We start from the raw sequence: 16,970 nt of genomic DNA on the forward strand, positions 1-16,970 counted from the left end.
GAGTTATCTGTTACTTAAATATAACTAAATAATATTTTTTTAATAGTTATATGTTATTAAATCAGATGTTACAATTAAAATAAATTTGACAAATTCAATTATTTTTTTTAAAATTATACAAATAAAGCAGTCCCATATAAAATTTAAAAAATTAACGTAAACAAGTAAATAATTATACATGTGATGATTGAGGACAAAGAAAAAAATTGTTAGTTAACTGTCTTTAGTTGCTTATATAAAAAAGAAAAACTGACTTTAGTTAGACGTTATTGGCTTTAATTTATTAGTTAAACTGTAATTTTCTTAATTCGACACAATTTTCTTGATTTAATTTGAATTTGGTGTTGCTGTCCAAATTTAAGTTAGCGATTAATTACTATAATTAGAATATATATATATATATATATATATATATATATATATATATATATATATATATGCACGTATCAAGCAAGTGACTTTTTCGCGGTAAAAGACAAAAGGTCTCATTTTATAAAGAATAGAAAGATATTCAAATCATTTAATAATAAAAATTGGAAATTTTCTAGCAAGAAAAAGGAAATTTAACTATTTATTGAAAGAGAAAAACATGAGAAAGAAATTTCTTTCTCATCATTCATAAAAGTAAGAAAACGTTAATTCAGTTTGGTTTAGATAGAATTTTACACCACTTAAATTAGAAAAATGATTATGAACATCAAAAGAGTCCATAAATATTTAGAAAGAGTAAAAATGAGAGGTTTATAGTTTTTTTTTTAGAAAATAAAATAAAATAAAGAAACAAGTACATAATAAGTGTAAATAAAATATAGGTGTATACGAATCACTCTAGCTTAAATAAGCTGTGGAAAATTGTTCTACCTGTGAAATGTATACCAGTGTGGCGACATTAGTAATTAGACGTTTTACATTTATCTGGAATAAGATTAAATTTGTAGAATATATATAAGTAGAAAATGTTATAATGAAGACTGAGTTAATATTAAAATTCAGTCTTTAATTAAAAGAAAAGGTATTATTAGGTGATTAGAAGAAATAATAACGATGTATTGGTTCGTGATGATCATGTATTGGTTTCTGATCATGACGTATTATTTTGTGAGATAAAAAGATAGGTAATTATATTTATTATAAATTTAAAATTGGGTTAAATATGTTTTTAGTCCCTAAACTATTGGCCGTTTCTGGTTTTCGTCCATCTTTCAAAGTAAAGTACAATTTAGTCCTCATTCTTTTTGAAACGTTCGTTTTAGTCATCGGAATTTTGATTTTAGTCCTCATTTGTTGCTAAATGAAGACCAAATTTTTAAAAAGTGTTTATTTTTCGAGGATTAAAACGAACGTTTCGAAAAGAATGAGTGACTAAATTGTACATTACTTTGAAACAGGGACGAAAACCAACGGCCAATAGTTTAGGGACTAAAAACATATTTAACCCTTTAAAATTTTGTTATGATAATGAATGAATTATATCATTAACTTCAGCGTCCGAATAATTTTAATAAATATATGTTTCATATACGATTTAGAGTTGAAATATAAAGGATTTAAGAAAACTTTGAAAGAGAGATCTAAAATGACGTTTAGCAACCTGAAAAAAAACTGTGTAAAAGTGTTTTAACTGTGATTCTCAACTCTATACCAGAAACAATATGTATTTTTAAGGTGAATTAGGAGAAAAATTAAAGAAGAAAGCAGGAAATTGGTTGAGTTTTCCGTTTTTGTTTTGTGTTATTTGAAAATAGAAAAGGCCAATTGTTGTGCAATTTTGCTTATTTCTCTAGGTTCCGTTTGCAACAAAACACAGAAGGCCCCAATGAGTGTTCTCTAAAAATGAATTGAAAACAAAAAGGTGCAAGAGAAAATCTAATCCTTAACCTACACATGCGGGCACAAAAATTGCTCCCTAGCACAAAACTTCAATGATAATTATTACTCACCCTACCAATCCAAGAATCTCTAAGTGGACTTTCAGTGTCAGAACCTGTAGCAGTAGCCTTCTTCGTACCCCCAAAAAATCACCTTTTCTCAATCCCACTATGCAAAACCACCATCATTTTTTCACCATTTTTTCACAAATTTAACATATATGGTTAAACTCATTAACCAAATCAAAGTGTAAAAAATGAGATAAAACTATTCAAGGAATTATGGTTTTCTCCATCATGGGATTTTATTATTATTTCTTCCCTATCTTTGCTTTTTAAAATTCAAACCATGTATAACATTTGCATCAAAAGAATGGAAACTCATGTTCTGTGTTGCAATTCAATTCTCTCCATATAATAAGATAAGATCTCCATGTATACTTTCTTCATCAACACCAGCTAGCTCCATAAGATAAAGATCTCAGAACTTTGAAACATACCCTTTTTCCAAGAACCAGAACCTCAATCTCAGAGCTTGTGACTTGTTTGTTCCAATGAGCATGTTAGGCCTTAGAGACTTAGTGCTCATAGCTCAAACACCTTCCCTGCACCAAGGCCAACCCATCTCAGAAAACCAAACTCCCAACCTTCCTCTTCCTTCTTCAGCCGCTCTCAGTGTTGGCTTTGGCATTTTCCCTCTCCTCACTGCCACACCCTGTGTGCCACACCCTCACCAAACCAATGAGATTCAAGACTGTGGTGCTGCTGCTGGTGGCAACACCACCACCACCAACTATTGGAACCTCAAGATGTGCCCAGAAGTGAATCCTCCGAAGAAGGGTGTGATCAACATGGATGATGACGAGGAGGAGGATGACGAGAGACATCATCACCATAAGGGTATGATGGAGAGCGAAGAAAATGGAATTTATGGACCTGACTTCCGAGTGTGTCAAGATTGTGGCAACAGGGCCAAAAAAGATTGCATCTTTAGAAGATGCAGGACTTGTTGCAAGGGACGCGGATACGATTGCAGCACTCATGTGAAGAGCACGTGGGTCCCTTCAATTCGCCGCCGGGAGCGGGAAATGGTGGTGGCTCCCGCCGGAGGCGTTGGTGGTGGCAGTAAGAGGCCAAGAGCTATAGTGGGGTCCTCACAAAATGCCACTGCCACTTCTCACAGCTCCAACTCCAATGCTACAACACCTAAAAGCTTAGCCACAATCTCTTCTCACCAAGGTGCTTTCCCTTTCACTTTCATGTTCTTTCACTCATCAAAGAAATTAAGAACAACTTTTAGTTTTTATTTTTCATAGTTAAATGGTATCAAGCAGTAAATTTTGGTGTGATTTGATCGGTGTAACTTGTATGCCATAAATTTGTGGTTTTTAGAAGTGATTAGATGAGAGTTGTTGGATGGAAGAATCTGGTATGATAAATTGAAGTTTAAGATGAATTTGAGGCATTATGGGGTTGAAATGATTCTCTGGAATTGCAGATGCTAGCTTCAAACAGTCTTTACCTGGTCATGTTCGTGCACCTGCAGTGTTCAAGTGTCACAGAGTCTCTGCCATTGGGAATGGTGAAGATGAGTTTGCCTACTTGGCAACGGTGCACATCAGTGGCCATGTCTTCAAAGGGTTTCTCTATGACCATGGAGTTGATGGGAAAATTGCAAATGCAGTGCCTTGTGTTTCGGAACTGCAGCTGGGAAACAATTGCAGTGGCAAGAACAGAGAATGTTCTTCTGCAATTGGACTTCCAAATAACAATGCATACCCTGCTTCTGCCACCTGAACATTGTTAGCAACTTGGTTCATTCTTCTTCAGAGGTACCAAATTAGACCCTCTTTAATTCAAAAACAATAACTCAAATGTTTCTCAAACATTCAAAAACAATAACTCAATGCTTCTCAAACATTCAAATTATCAAACACACAAAAAGCTTGTCTTATTACCAAATCTTACATTGTTACATCACATCTGAGTTTAAGTTACACGGAAAAGGCCTGATTCTGGTTACACATTTTCAAATCTGTCATATGGTATTGATCTGCTACATTGCTACATTTTTTTTCCTTTTTCATTTTTTTTTCCTGTTAAATGAAAAAACAAATCATATGAATACCATTACTGATAATACAAGACAAAGAGCTATAATTATTAAAATCTATTTTAAATCTAACTCAATTTGTTTCTAATCGCTTATCTATTATAAATTGGTTAGGATTTTTATCATCACCCTGCAACGAATGAGTTGAAAGAGTAGAAGAAGAGTTTGCAATTAGGTTTGCATTAGAAATATGCAAGTGAAAGTGTGAGTGACACAATTGTTGTTGACTGATATATTGTTTATATTTTGTACTGCATCCTATATTTTACCAACTAATTTTAATAACTTTTGAAAATAGACTTAGTGCTATTATTTTATTAGTATGCATAAATTTAATTTTATTAAAATATTTGAAATGAATCAATCACACGTTCTATAATGTAAAAAGGTTGTTAAAAAAAATTGTTAAAATATATTTTCCTTTTGTATTATTAAAAAATGTCTTTTTAATAATTTTTTTTACAATAATATATGTATTAGCTTGTAATTAATTATTTTAAATTTATGAACCAATAAAATAATGAGACATTATAAAAAAAATTGTTAAAAAAAAAGTCTATAAAAACAAGATGTTGTGTGTTTGTAAAGAAATTTGATGATGCATGCATTTACTTGGGGTGAAGGGTGAACAGAGAAGGAATTAAGAGAGAGAATCACTTTTGGAAAATTGTGAGTTTCGAAAACCAAAAGGAAGCTAGAAAAAAGCACTTATGGTGCACTTCTCAATGTCCATTATCTTATCAGACTGTCTGTTGCATTTCCACGTTGCCATCTTTGTTGCATTTCCACCCTTACATCCTAAAGTTGCATGCTTCATCACTTATATAAAAAATAATTATCAGTGAATAATTTAAAAAAATTGGATTAAAAGTAGTGATTTGATGTTTTATATAAATTTGTTTATGATTTTTGATACAAATCTATCTGATACTTTTCCTTGACCTAATAATTATCCAAAATACAATTTTATTTTTTAAATTGTACTGTTTTACCCTTATAGAAACTATGTTTTAGTGGGTACTAACAACATTGGAACCTTGTTTATGAATAACAGGTGATGATGGATGAGTTTGATGAGAGAAAAGGAAGTTGATTTTGCTAATTTTCTGGGAAAAGGTCTTAATTATGTAAATTTATCTTCCAAATTTGGTGTACCAGATTAGGGACATTGTTGCTGAGGAATTTTAATTCAAGTTTTCATATTTTTATTTAAAGTTTTATGTCAAAGAATTTACGTGGATTAAAAGCAATACAAATTTATAATATATTAATAAAAAAATTTCATGTTTTGATTTTATAAAGTTAAATTAAATTTAAAATTTATTTCTTATATTTTACCTTATCTCAATTTTAATGGGACGTATCAAGATTTCACAATCCCACCTTTTTCAAACATTTATGTAAAAATTGAAACTGTGATGATAAAATGTCTAAAATAATAAGTTTAAGAGGTAAAAATCATGAAAAGAGGACAATTAAGTAATAATATTAACAATTAAGTCAAAATTTAAACAATCAGTTAAAAGTCACTTTTCATAGGAAATATAATACCATGATTACTATTTTTTAGTATCTACAGTTAAATGCATTCATTATAAAACTATTTTAAAAAATAATGATAAGTTTAATCATTTTGAAGTTATTAGTTTTAATTATGTTATATTGTTAAGCTTTAAGCGAATTAACGTCATTTCAAATTAAATTGAAGATTTCCTATTAGTTCAATAAAATACGCTTACCATTATTTGAATTACTATTATTATCATTAATTTATTCTTCGATTTCAATTCCATTATTTTTTATATTTGTTATTCATTTATAATTTTCCAAGTTAATCCAGGAAGACGCTGTAACGATAAGTACATTATTATTTTATACTATTTACAATTTTATATGCAATGGGTAGTAGTATTTTTTAAAATCTGAATTTATCAAAATAAAAATCTTAATATCTTATGATTTATGTTACGAAATAACTCAATTAAATAAATTTAATTAATATTTAATGTTATTAATTTATAATTATCAAAAATAGTGTGCGATAAATTCATTAATTTAATAGATTTATATCTTCATAAAAAAAAGTAAAACTCTAATAAAGTTTAATGTATATTAAACATAAATATATAATTTTGTGTGATAAATATAATTAGATTTTTCATAAATTATTTTATTTACAGCTCTAATAACTTCGTTAATTTTTTTCAATTTTATTTTAATTTGTGCGAAACGATGTTAGTAGAAGATAACACAAAACCATACCAAGAAGATTTCCATTTACTTTTGTACACAAAAAACTATAATTTTCATCCTCTGAATGTACAATATATCCAGTGCCGAATTCCAGGTCTTATTTGGGGACAAAATAATGCATGCAGAAAAGAATAATCTTCAATCTTGTGTACCAGTTTTTACTGATTCATTTACAAATGAAAAGATAAAGGCTTTGATTAACTTTAACAACATTTGATCTACACTAAAGTATACATTTGTTGTGCCTATAGATAAAGTAAAATTTACTAAATGAAGGAGAGAATAATGATGAACTAGAAAATGCAGAAGTTTTAGAAAATGTGTATGTCTCTGTGATCACAAAATAGCCTCCAATAAGTGTGTGATTGCTAAACTATGTATGAGTATGAATGTGATTGTTAGAACTTTGTGATTTCCTTGTAACTATACATTGATGGGCACCTGTTGAAAGATGAATTTTTAGCATCAAAATCTCACCTTCAAGTGTCATCTACAAAAATTCTGAAGATGAAATCACGAAAGCGTTTTGAGTATTGCCTTGGATCAACAGCAGAGATTGATGTTGGATCATACTGGAACGATTTGTAAGCATGTTCTAGCTTTTTACTGATATCATAGTCTTGCAATATGTCTATGATACCAAAAAAGATTATGATGTCATGACACTCTCCAGTTGGTTCTCCAACCAGCTGAGGAGTCTCACTCGTGCTTTTTCTCACAGTCATTTCAGCCCTTGCTGGCATATTTATTCCTAATTGAATCCACCTGAAACATAAAACACACTCTAAATGAAAAAAACACTTCCTAACTGAACACCATCAAACTGCAAAATTTAGACAAACTAAATCAGAAAGTTTACACAAATTAACTTATAGAAAAAGGTTAATGCAGTTTCTGTTCTTATTCTTTCCTCCTATAAGTGCTTACTAAGAACTTTGTCCAAACAGGTCCCAGGGTCAGTTCAATAACTGAAAACTTAAGCTTGTTGTGCTTGTTTCAGTCGAAACTAAAGTTGATATTACTAAGAATCAAACGTCTAACTCAACTTCACAAAACCGGTTTGTAAGGTGAAATATACTGTGAATTGCCTTTATCTCTAACCGATACCAAATGAAACTTCTGCAAAGATGAAGTTAGGGACAACATACCGGCTAGGATCTACTGAAAGATTATCAGCATCAACTCCAGAGAGACCGGGCCTTCCATCTTCTGCACTGTCTAAACTGATACGTGTAGGTGCAACAGTGCCAGCAGATGTTGTTTCCTTAAAGTGAAGACCAACCAACATACTGTAATCCATAATCCTCTCCTGCTCAAGAAAGTCACAGTCCCTATCCACTTGCCTGCATAACATCATATTGAGAAATGTAACCAACTTCCAAATACAGCATAACATCAATGTCAAATCACAGAAACCGCATTCCAGTGCGTCAATCATATCACATAATGTTGTAGAATGCAGACAATTATCAACCAGCTATGCAACCTTATCAGTGAAAGTTTCATATCTTTCAGATTGCTGGTGTAAAGCTTGTATCTTTGAACTGAAATTGTCATATCAGCTAATAGAATGTGCTTTAATGAAACAAATCCTTGCATAGGCAAAAAATAGTGGGAATAGAAGCAATAAGCATGGGTTTTTCACCTGCAGAATTCTTGGAACCAAGACTTCTGTAACCGGAATATAAAATTTAGGTCAAGGTCCTTGAGTGTTGTTGTAGGTTCTATTTCTGATTCGGGTTTGTCAGTGGTGCGACCAAAGGTTGAACCTTTTAGGTCAAAGCGCCTGTGGATGGCATATTGAGAACAGAACAGGTTTCCCATGATGACAAAGCGAACCTGAAATAGTCGGAAGTGTAATTATCTAAAAGCTTTCAATACCAAAACACAGTTTATACACACCTCTGTACTAGTGTACTACCTTCTTCTGTGAAGTCCCTGTTAGTTTAACACAGTGGAGGCCATAGAACTTGGTAACTAGAGTGTTCTCAAAAGATCGAACATGTTTGTAATAAGCAGGGAGCATTCTCAGAAAAACCTGCAATCATGTAATAAACATAGGATTAAGCAAACATTGATTGGCAAGCATCATGCCTAAGTGGAGTAATACATATCTTTGCCAAACTTATAATTTTCTTGACATAGTAACTGTTGTTCTTTTGTAATGCATAGATCCACTAGACTACTGGACTTAGAACTGAGGTTGCGTGTAAAACTATCTAATTATGAGATTAAGAGAATATATATATATATATATATATATATATATATATATATATATGTATGTATGTATGTATGTATGTATGTATATGTATGTAACTATACATAAACTAATCCTTAGCATATTGTATCCAACAAAATAATAGGGAACTCACCTTTACTTCAGCTTTTTTCATGGTCTTTATCATGTAACGATCATCGTTTGTCAAATAGAAAAAGCTTCCACTTTTCCCAGGGGATGAGAGCTCTCGAAGGGCATCATTCCCACATATTGAAATCATATAATCAGCCGGATCAACTTTGAACAATTTTCTGAGAGCCCTAGAAATATAAATGCAATCAGTTTGAATATAATATAGACAATTAGTTTATACAAAAGATTATGAAACAATTATAACAGCAACCATGAAATGAACATGGAATTTCCTAACATCCTTTGTTCTTCCTAGAGAGATATCAAAATGGTTTTTCCAGTGCCACTTTCTAGAGAAAAAAAAAAAAGACTTACTCAGAGCATATCACCTTCCTCTTTGTGACTCAAAAGGAAGGTTATAAATTTTCAAGGGCACTCTCAACAAGTTAGCACATAGAAGAAGATTCTGTTACAAAACATGGTACACCTAACCAAGACCAAAGTTTGCTGAAATGAAAAAACAAGATTACTTAGGCCATGGTGTCTACCTGAACACAACCGGGCAGTAGTCTTTCCATCTAAATTCACTAGACGGGTGAGGTGGTGTGTGCTTGGATCCTTCCGTTGGAAATCTTGTCCATACTTTTTCTTTGGGATCAAAAGCAGAAGACTTCAAATCAAGCGATGGAGTTGGAGCAGGTCTTCCAACAGAATGTCTGTGCTATGGCACAATAAGTTAACAGTGGAGTAGCAAAAATTAGAAGGAAATTTTCTGTTAGAATGCCACACCATTCTAAGACATCATTTAACTCAACTAATGTTGACATTTTAAAGAAATACTAAATTCCATGATCAGTAGTACCTGATACCTAGCTGCAGATTCAACATAAGCTCATAATTCTTGTGCCCTTTGGATATGGTCTCTCCTTGTCTCTTGGGATTCTTTATTCTCAACCTCGTAAAACTGGTTCTAGTAGAAATGGAACGAGCTTCCAGGGCACTAAATCCAGATTTTCTACCTACATCTAAACCACCATTCCCATCATTACTGTAGCTACTGATCCTCCCATCCTCTGAAGTCCACCTTGGCCTCCCACTCCCATCAGTTCTCTTCTTAAACAGTGGCCTATTATCATCCTCTCCACCACACCCACTCAATGTTTTCTGTGAAGGGTAAATTGCCACTTTCTCACAAGGACAAATATGGCAATCACTCAGCTCCACTGTGTAAAGATTCTGAGGATCCCAATCCATAGGACTTTCAGAAGAAGATTCAGAAGGATAATAAGTCCCACTCTGTTCCTCTGCGTCTTGACTCCAAACCCCAACATAGAAACTCCCGTCACTCCACCTGAATGTGCCATTTCCCTTAGGCAAACCTTCCTCCCAAGCCCCATCATACCTATTCCCATTGTTCCACATCATGGTGCCATTCCCACTGAACACCCCATTCTTCCACTGCCCAATGTACTGGTTCCCATTCTTCCACTGGTACCTTCCTTGCCCATTCTGCAACCCCTTCTTCCACTCCCCATCATAGAAATCTCCATTGGGATAGCTCTCAGTCCCCTGTCCCTGCTTCAAGTTCATCACCCAAGACCCCTTATAGGTGTCCCCGGAAGCACCAATATAAGTGCCTTTCCCATCCATGTAACCACTCTTGAATTCACCCTCATAGGTAGCACCACTAGGCCAGCTAAACCTCCCCTTTCCCATGGTGCTTCCCGTGATCCATTCACCGAAATACATGCACCCATCTGTCCAAAGGTACTTTCCTTGGCCATGGGGGAACTTCTCCAGCCATTGGCCTGTGTAGAAGTCACCGTTGGGGAGAATCTTCTCAACCTGACACACCTCCGACGACACATCGTCATCCACATGGGCCACAGACATTTGTGAGAAGATGCTGCTTGCCCTTTTCTTCGTACCACTCGATTTGCGAATTGTTGCTTCCCAGGCTTTGTTGATCTCTTTGCTCATTCTCTTTAAGGAATCCACTTTGATACACCCTCCCTCACACACCCTTACCTCTATTCTCCTTCATCCATCAATGCCAGCAACCCAAATGCCCCTCGATTAAAAACAAAATCTTTAATGAATGCAATGTGGCAGAAAACATTTCTGCACCAACCCCAGAACAGAATAACACAATGGGGGGAATCAATCAAATTGTGAAAATAAACCCAAAACAGAAAAAAATGAAAAAACTTTTTGTGCTTTTTTGGCTGTGTTATTTATGTGGTCGTGTAAAATGGGTTGTCTTCAGATATTGAAAGAAACGACAATGCTGTTGGATTGACGAGGAAATCAAAAGGTTGGTTGGAAGACTGGTCTTTTTTCTTACTTGTTCTTGCGCAATTTCTCTCTCCTTTTTTTTTCCCTTATTTTTTTTTTTGTTGATTTAGAATTGGACCAAAGGGATTCAACTCATGGTTCTGTGATTAACGTTCCGAAAAGTACTAGGAGACCAGACAATTACAAGGAAGCAGAGAAAAGGTGGTGGTAAATATGCGATTTTGGTTTGGTCCTAATTATAGTGTCATTTGTTTTAATCGCAGACATGTTTCTTCTCTTAAACCGTTAGTTTGATAGAATGAGAATGGCTACTGGTTTTGGCATTTGCGTGAGTTCTTCATGGCTCTTAAAGCCAACAACAACATCAACCCAGTCACATGCATCATGAATGAGATTTATCATGTTGGGTGAGAAAGAGTATGAATGTCATTTTAAAAAAATCTTCAGAAAGATTATGATTAAATCATTCAATCTTTTATTTAAAAATATTTATTTTTCATATTTTAAATATTCGAGTTTCATAATTCTTAATTCAACTTTAGTTAATACGTTATTTTTAAATAAAATAAGAGAAATCATGAAACATGTGGGTAGATAGTCATGTTTTTTAAAATAATATAATTGTTTATTTGATTTAACTAAAATTATTTAATTGGGCTTACATAGTAAAAAAAAAAGTGTTTTCTAAAATAAATTAAAATTTCAACCAACTAAAAAAGATTTCTTCATTGTATAACACCTCTCATCTTCTAGCAGAGATTCAAAGTCTACAATCAAAGTTTGCTTAACAGTAACCTGGATCGTGTCACACTGAAAAATTAAAAATGATATCAGTACATAAATTCAACATTTTATACACAATTTAAAATAAATGTACCTTTTCATAAAGTATAAATATTTCAATACTATTTAATTGAGTTGGTTTTTTGAACCCTTATTGTATGCACAATATATTTGAATATAGAATATAGAAGAAAGTATCATTTATTGAAAACCAAAAGTAGTTCTCTATCTATAATCTTTGTTTCCTTAAAGCGTCTTGCTTAATGAAGTATTTTCAAATTGGTCGGTGAATGCTCAATATATAGTAAAAACTAAAATAAACAAAAAATAGTAGGTACGTACGAACTCAATTTTAAGTATTGAAGATAATTGCCATAGAGCATTGAACATAAGATAAAAGATAATATGAATTCACTCAACATTTATAATGTTTCTAATTATATTAGTGTATGCATGACTCTCTTTCTTTAGTCATGAACAAGATAAATCAATTATTAGTAATACATCTTCCGAACAAATTCTTGTAACCATAAAATTATAAATGAAACTAAAAGATTAGTTTACGAAGAGATTGACTTTAATATTATGCAATTTAAAATAAAGTATAATTACCATAAGTTAGATGGTTGTTAATCAAAGGTTGATTTCGATTTTTTTAAATATAAATTTGAAGTGAAGTAAGAAGATAAATATTTGTATTTATTACAAATTTAATATCTGAATTGTCAAATTTGAATTGACCTTACCATCAGAGTATTTGATGTCATCCAAACAATATAAAAGGAACAATCATTACAAATTAGGAAACAAAACAATAGTGAAATCATTTGAACTATCATAAAAAAATTAGACATTGATCTAGATCTACATTCGAAATAATTATAAAGAAGTGAACTTTATATATATATATATATATATATATATATATATATATATATATATATATATTAAAAAATAATAAAAAAGAATGATGTTAAATAAATAAATATATTTTTTGTGTATATAATTTCTCTATGTTAAATTTATGTCACCACCCATATTTGAATGTTACTTAATATAAAAAAGCAGAAAATATCCCATATAAAAAGTCTTTTTATGTAATAATGTTATATCACATTATGTGGAATCCAAAAACATTTCTTATCCCAACATATTTTAATTTGAAGTGTGATTTTTCTCCAATATCTTCCAAGATAAACTATGAGTTTAATTTTTTTTATTAGTTTTGCTAGCTGAGAAAAATATTATCTCAATTAATTTATTCATTAATTAAAATTTTGAATTATTTTGTAATGTTTAAGTCCTAACCTTTTCTAATTACATCATTAACTCATATATATATATATATATATATATATATATATATATATATTGGAAAAAAGGAAGAGCAATAATGAATCAATGGGAATATGTATTAATACTCATTGAAATTGAAATAACGAATGGTAGAAATGGGGTATAAAAATCCCTCTTGTTTCTCAGAAACACCTACAATAAATGATTCACTCGAATCTCTCTCTTTTGTCTCTTTTCTTTCCATAAAACATGGATCAACTCATCTCACAATCATCGTTCCCGTAATATCAAATTAGTGCTTGAATATGGCAAACATTGAAAGCACAATGGAAGCTCCAATTATGGCCATAGAGCTAGAAAGAGATCCAGCATCTCCAGCATCAGGTCCCGGTGCCGGCGCCGGAGACAATTCTTCGGCGGAGGCCACGGCAAAGAAAAGAGCTGCCATGAGAGCAACGAGGAAGAAATTGACGGAGAATGATTGAGATGCCATGACTTGAAAAAGTGTAGAGAAAAAGAGAATATGAAAGAAACAAGTGTGGAAGGTGTTTTTATTTTTTGATGAAAAAGAGAAGAGTTGTTGTACTATTTATATGGTTAAAGAATCTAACATTAGATTATTGTTTTTCTCTCCTATTCAGATTTTCTCCTTCGACCCATTGTTTGTGCTGTAAAATCGATGTTTGAAATTTTCTAACTCAACTCACGGAAATCAATCTCAATGTATTGGATTTACCTATCTTTAAAACATGAAACCGGATGGCCAGGCAGGTGAGACCGTTCTGTCTTTGGTTGAACGTTTGGTGGCCAAAAATGAGGAATTCGTGTTATGATGTGCTTGTGTTTGAAAGTGCTGCATTGCTTTAGCTGACTAAGCAAGAATCCCGAAGCTGCCAATTTCAAAACTTTTCTCACATTCAATTTAATTAGATTTCAAAGGTGCAACAAAAAGTTGAGAACCATTACAACATTCATTAATCTTCAATATTTTATATTTTATTTTTACAATGAAAAGCCATTAGAACCTCACAAGGCTAAACGTAGGGGGTCCACTGACCAAGTGGGAAGGGACCGAACCTTCTTGTGTACAGGATATTTTTACTCACAAAAATATGCGTTAAACAAAATAAAGTAATTGTTTCAACCTCTTATAATTTATTTTTATAATGAAAAGTCATTGGAACCTGACAAGGTTGAACGTAGGTGGTCCAACTGACCCAGTGGGAAGGAACTGAACCTTCTTCCTGTACAAGATATTTTTACTCACAAAAATATGCGTTAAACAAAATAAAGGAAATGCTTCAAATTTTATAATTTTATTTTTATGCGGAAGCATTTAATTTTTTGCCTCATAAACCTCTAATGGTTACCTGAGAGTTCTTAAAACAAAAGACATGCCTTTAGAAATTAATATGGATTTTTTTGCTCTTAGTTTGCAAAACTTGGTATTGATCCGAAATAGCGATGTCGAGACCGAGCGCGCGTCTGGTCCCTCATGGTTTCATGGGGATGTTGTTTGGCCCCACAGTGGGCGCCAAATGTTTTGGTTGAATTGGTACGAGGGTCGGTCGTCCTTCCTTGCTTTCCTCTACTCCGATCGTTCAATTATCTTCAATAACACAATCTGCTCTGATGGGTTGTTGACTTACAAAATACACTCCGACGCTCAAATCAGATATGTTTCATAAAGAAATCTCTGTTTTTATTATGATAGAAAAATATAGTCAAATATATTTTATAAAGAAGTCTCTATTTTATGAGGATAGAAAAAGATGTCTTTACCTGGACATCAATAGTATATTTTTAGGGCTTGGGACAGCCAAGCCCATTGATTAACCATTAATGCAGTATATTTTTAGGCAATCAAATTAATTATTAATATGGTATATTTGTAAAACGTTAGATAATCTGACCCATTAATACATGCTAATATACCTGCTAACTGTCCATAAATGACCTTTAACTCTAATCGGTATACTTCATATATAGTAATAATATCTAGTTTTTTTTTAATTTTATACAATTGTGTGTATTTGTATATAATTTTGAAATACGAAAATATTTGTTATATTGGAATTGTTTTATAAAAACAATAATTTATTTGATTTTTTTATCATGATTCATTTGAGAAAAAAAACCATTTCTTTTTAAATTCAAAAGTCCTTATTATATTTTAGATGTGAAAACAAAAAATAAATTAAAAGTTTATTTTACATATAATATTTTTTAAATAGTTTATCAAAATAAATTTATAAAAACTTTAATAATTAAAAGAAAGTATGCTTTTATAATTGTGTCCGAATACAAGTAATTTTTGTACTTAGAAGAATAATTTATTTTAAATTTTTTTAAAATTATTTTATTTTTAAGTTTAAACAAACTCAACCTATATTATATGTTTAACTTTTTAAAATAATGAAATTATATATCTAAAATATTATTGCAACTAAAAAATAATTTTGAATAGCTTTTTATAAAATCAATATTTATGATTAAAAACAAATATAAATTAACTTACATTTTTCAAAATATGTACAATATAATCATTACACTAATTTCTATCAAAACGACCTTAAATTATTTAATTAAACAGTATGGGATGAATTAAAAAGTATAATCTTTTAATACCATAGACCAAAAATATTTAATATAAACTTAATTTAAAATACGCTAATCTATGATGAATTTGAAACTTAATTAAATTTATAAAATAATAATTATATATATTTTAAAATAAAGAAATATGGTTTAAAAAAGAAATGTATTGTAAATTACATATAAAATTAAAATCAATTTCATTAATGTAACGTAAATTTAAAAGATAAATATTTTAACATTTCTTATTCGAATTTATTTGTGTTTTTAAAGTGTAAATATTTGACCAAGAGAATTCAGGTAAGGCTTCGTGTTACATACACTAAATGATTTTACAGAATAATGTTAGATAGGTTCGCAGCAAACTCGTGTGAAAGTGACAAAATTGACTTTGTTTTGTACTGCTATATATAGTTGGTAATAAAGCGGTACAAACACGTCATTCATTATTCGTTTGGCATCGTATTCTTCGATGACGCTGTGTTTTGGGCGCGTTAAAGCCCTTTTCCTCTCTCCTTCCTATCTTTCTATATATATTGAGATCCCACAGGAAACATATGAAAATCAGCATCAATTTACATAATCAGATAATCTATCTTGTGTTTGAGAGGTGTTGTTGATCGAGTAGGATGAAAATGGCTAAGAGAGATTATGAGCGTGTGATGAAGTATTTCGATGAAGATGGGGATGGTAAGATATCTCCATGGGAGCTGAGGAAGAAGCTGGGGATGATGGAGGGTGAAGAGTCAGTGATGAAAGATGTGGAATTGTTGGTTGAGGAATTGGATTCTGATGGAGATGGGTTTGTGAGTTTGGAGGATTTGGTGAAGCTGATGGAAGAAGCAGAAGAAGAAGAGAAGATGAGAGATTTGGAAGATGCTTTTGAAATGTACAATGACTCTCAGATGTTAGGCTTTATAACTCCCAACAGCTTGCAAACCATGCTTTCTAGGTTAGGTGAATCCAAATCCATTCACCAATGCAAATCTATGATTCATCACTTTGATTTGAACGGTGATGGTCTCCTCAGCTTTCATGAGTTTACAGTCATGATGATGCACTGATTTATTCATATCTTTCTACACACTCCATTCATTATTCTTTGCCTTAATTATGTAACAAATACATTCATGTTAATACAAAGCAAGTAACTTATTTATGTTTTATAATCAATCCAGAGAGTTCCACTCGGGAGATAAATTCTTCCACCACCTTCATATTTTTCTTCCTGTTCGTTAATATAAAGAAAGTTAATCCAAAATTTGGTATTATAAGAAAGTTTATCCACTGACGTGTAATTGGTGAGATTAACATGAATGTTTATATTAGGTTAAAACAACTAAATTTAACGTTACTTAAACTAGTTCAATTCAATCAACTGCAGAGAATTCAGAATACTCTTGCAATTGCTGAA

General features: G+C 31.6%; 3 protein-coding genes across 3 annotated transcripts; 2 read left to right on the plus strand and 1 right to left on the minus strand.

Moving 5' to 3' along the window:
* The first annotated feature begins 2,203 nt into the window (after positions 1–2,203).
* On the plus strand, positions 2,204–5,195 carry LOC124829974 (protein LATERAL ROOT PRIMORDIUM 1-like). Its single transcript, XM_047303561.2, has 3 exons — positions 2,204–3,107; positions 3,367–3,700; positions 5,036–5,195. Exons 1-2 carry the CDS (start codon positions 2,423–2,425, stop codon positions 3,663–3,665), a joined length of 984 nt encoding a protein of 327 aa, XP_047159517.1. The 5' UTR covers positions 2,204–2,422; the 3' UTR covers positions 3,666–3,700; positions 5,036–5,195.
* Positions 5,196–6,335: 1,140 nt separating this feature from the next.
* LOC124829972 (phosphatidylinositol 4-phosphate 5-kinase 6-like) lies at positions 6,336–11,153 on the minus strand. Its single transcript, XM_047303558.2, has 7 exons — positions 9,450–11,153; positions 9,136–9,303; positions 8,610–8,775; positions 8,156–8,272; positions 7,880–8,073; positions 7,383–7,577; positions 6,336–6,999 (listed from the first exon to the last, which is right to left on the minus strand). Exons 1-7 carry the CDS (start codon positions 10,565–10,567, stop codon positions 6,714–6,716), a joined length of 2,244 nt encoding a protein of 747 aa, XP_047159514.1. The 5' UTR covers positions 10,568–11,153; the 3' UTR covers positions 6,336–6,713.
* A 4,902-nt stretch (positions 11,154–16,055) lies between these two features.
* Positions 16,056–16,640, plus strand: LOC148201369 (calcium-binding protein CML38-like). The gene has a single exon (XM_088110241.1). It carries the CDS (start codon positions 16,186–16,188, stop codon positions 16,618–16,620), a length of 435 nt encoding a protein of 144 aa, XP_087966367.1. The 5' UTR covers positions 16,056–16,185; the 3' UTR covers positions 16,621–16,640.
* Positions 16,641–16,970: the final 330 nt, after the last annotated feature.

This window comes from Vigna umbellata, chromosome 3 (assembly GCF_029865625.1).
Source record: "Vigna umbellata cultivar VRB3 chromosome 3, Vumbellata_1.0, whole genome shotgun sequence".
NCBI lineage: Eukaryota > Viridiplantae > Streptophyta > Magnoliopsida > Fabales > Fabaceae > Vigna > Vigna umbellata.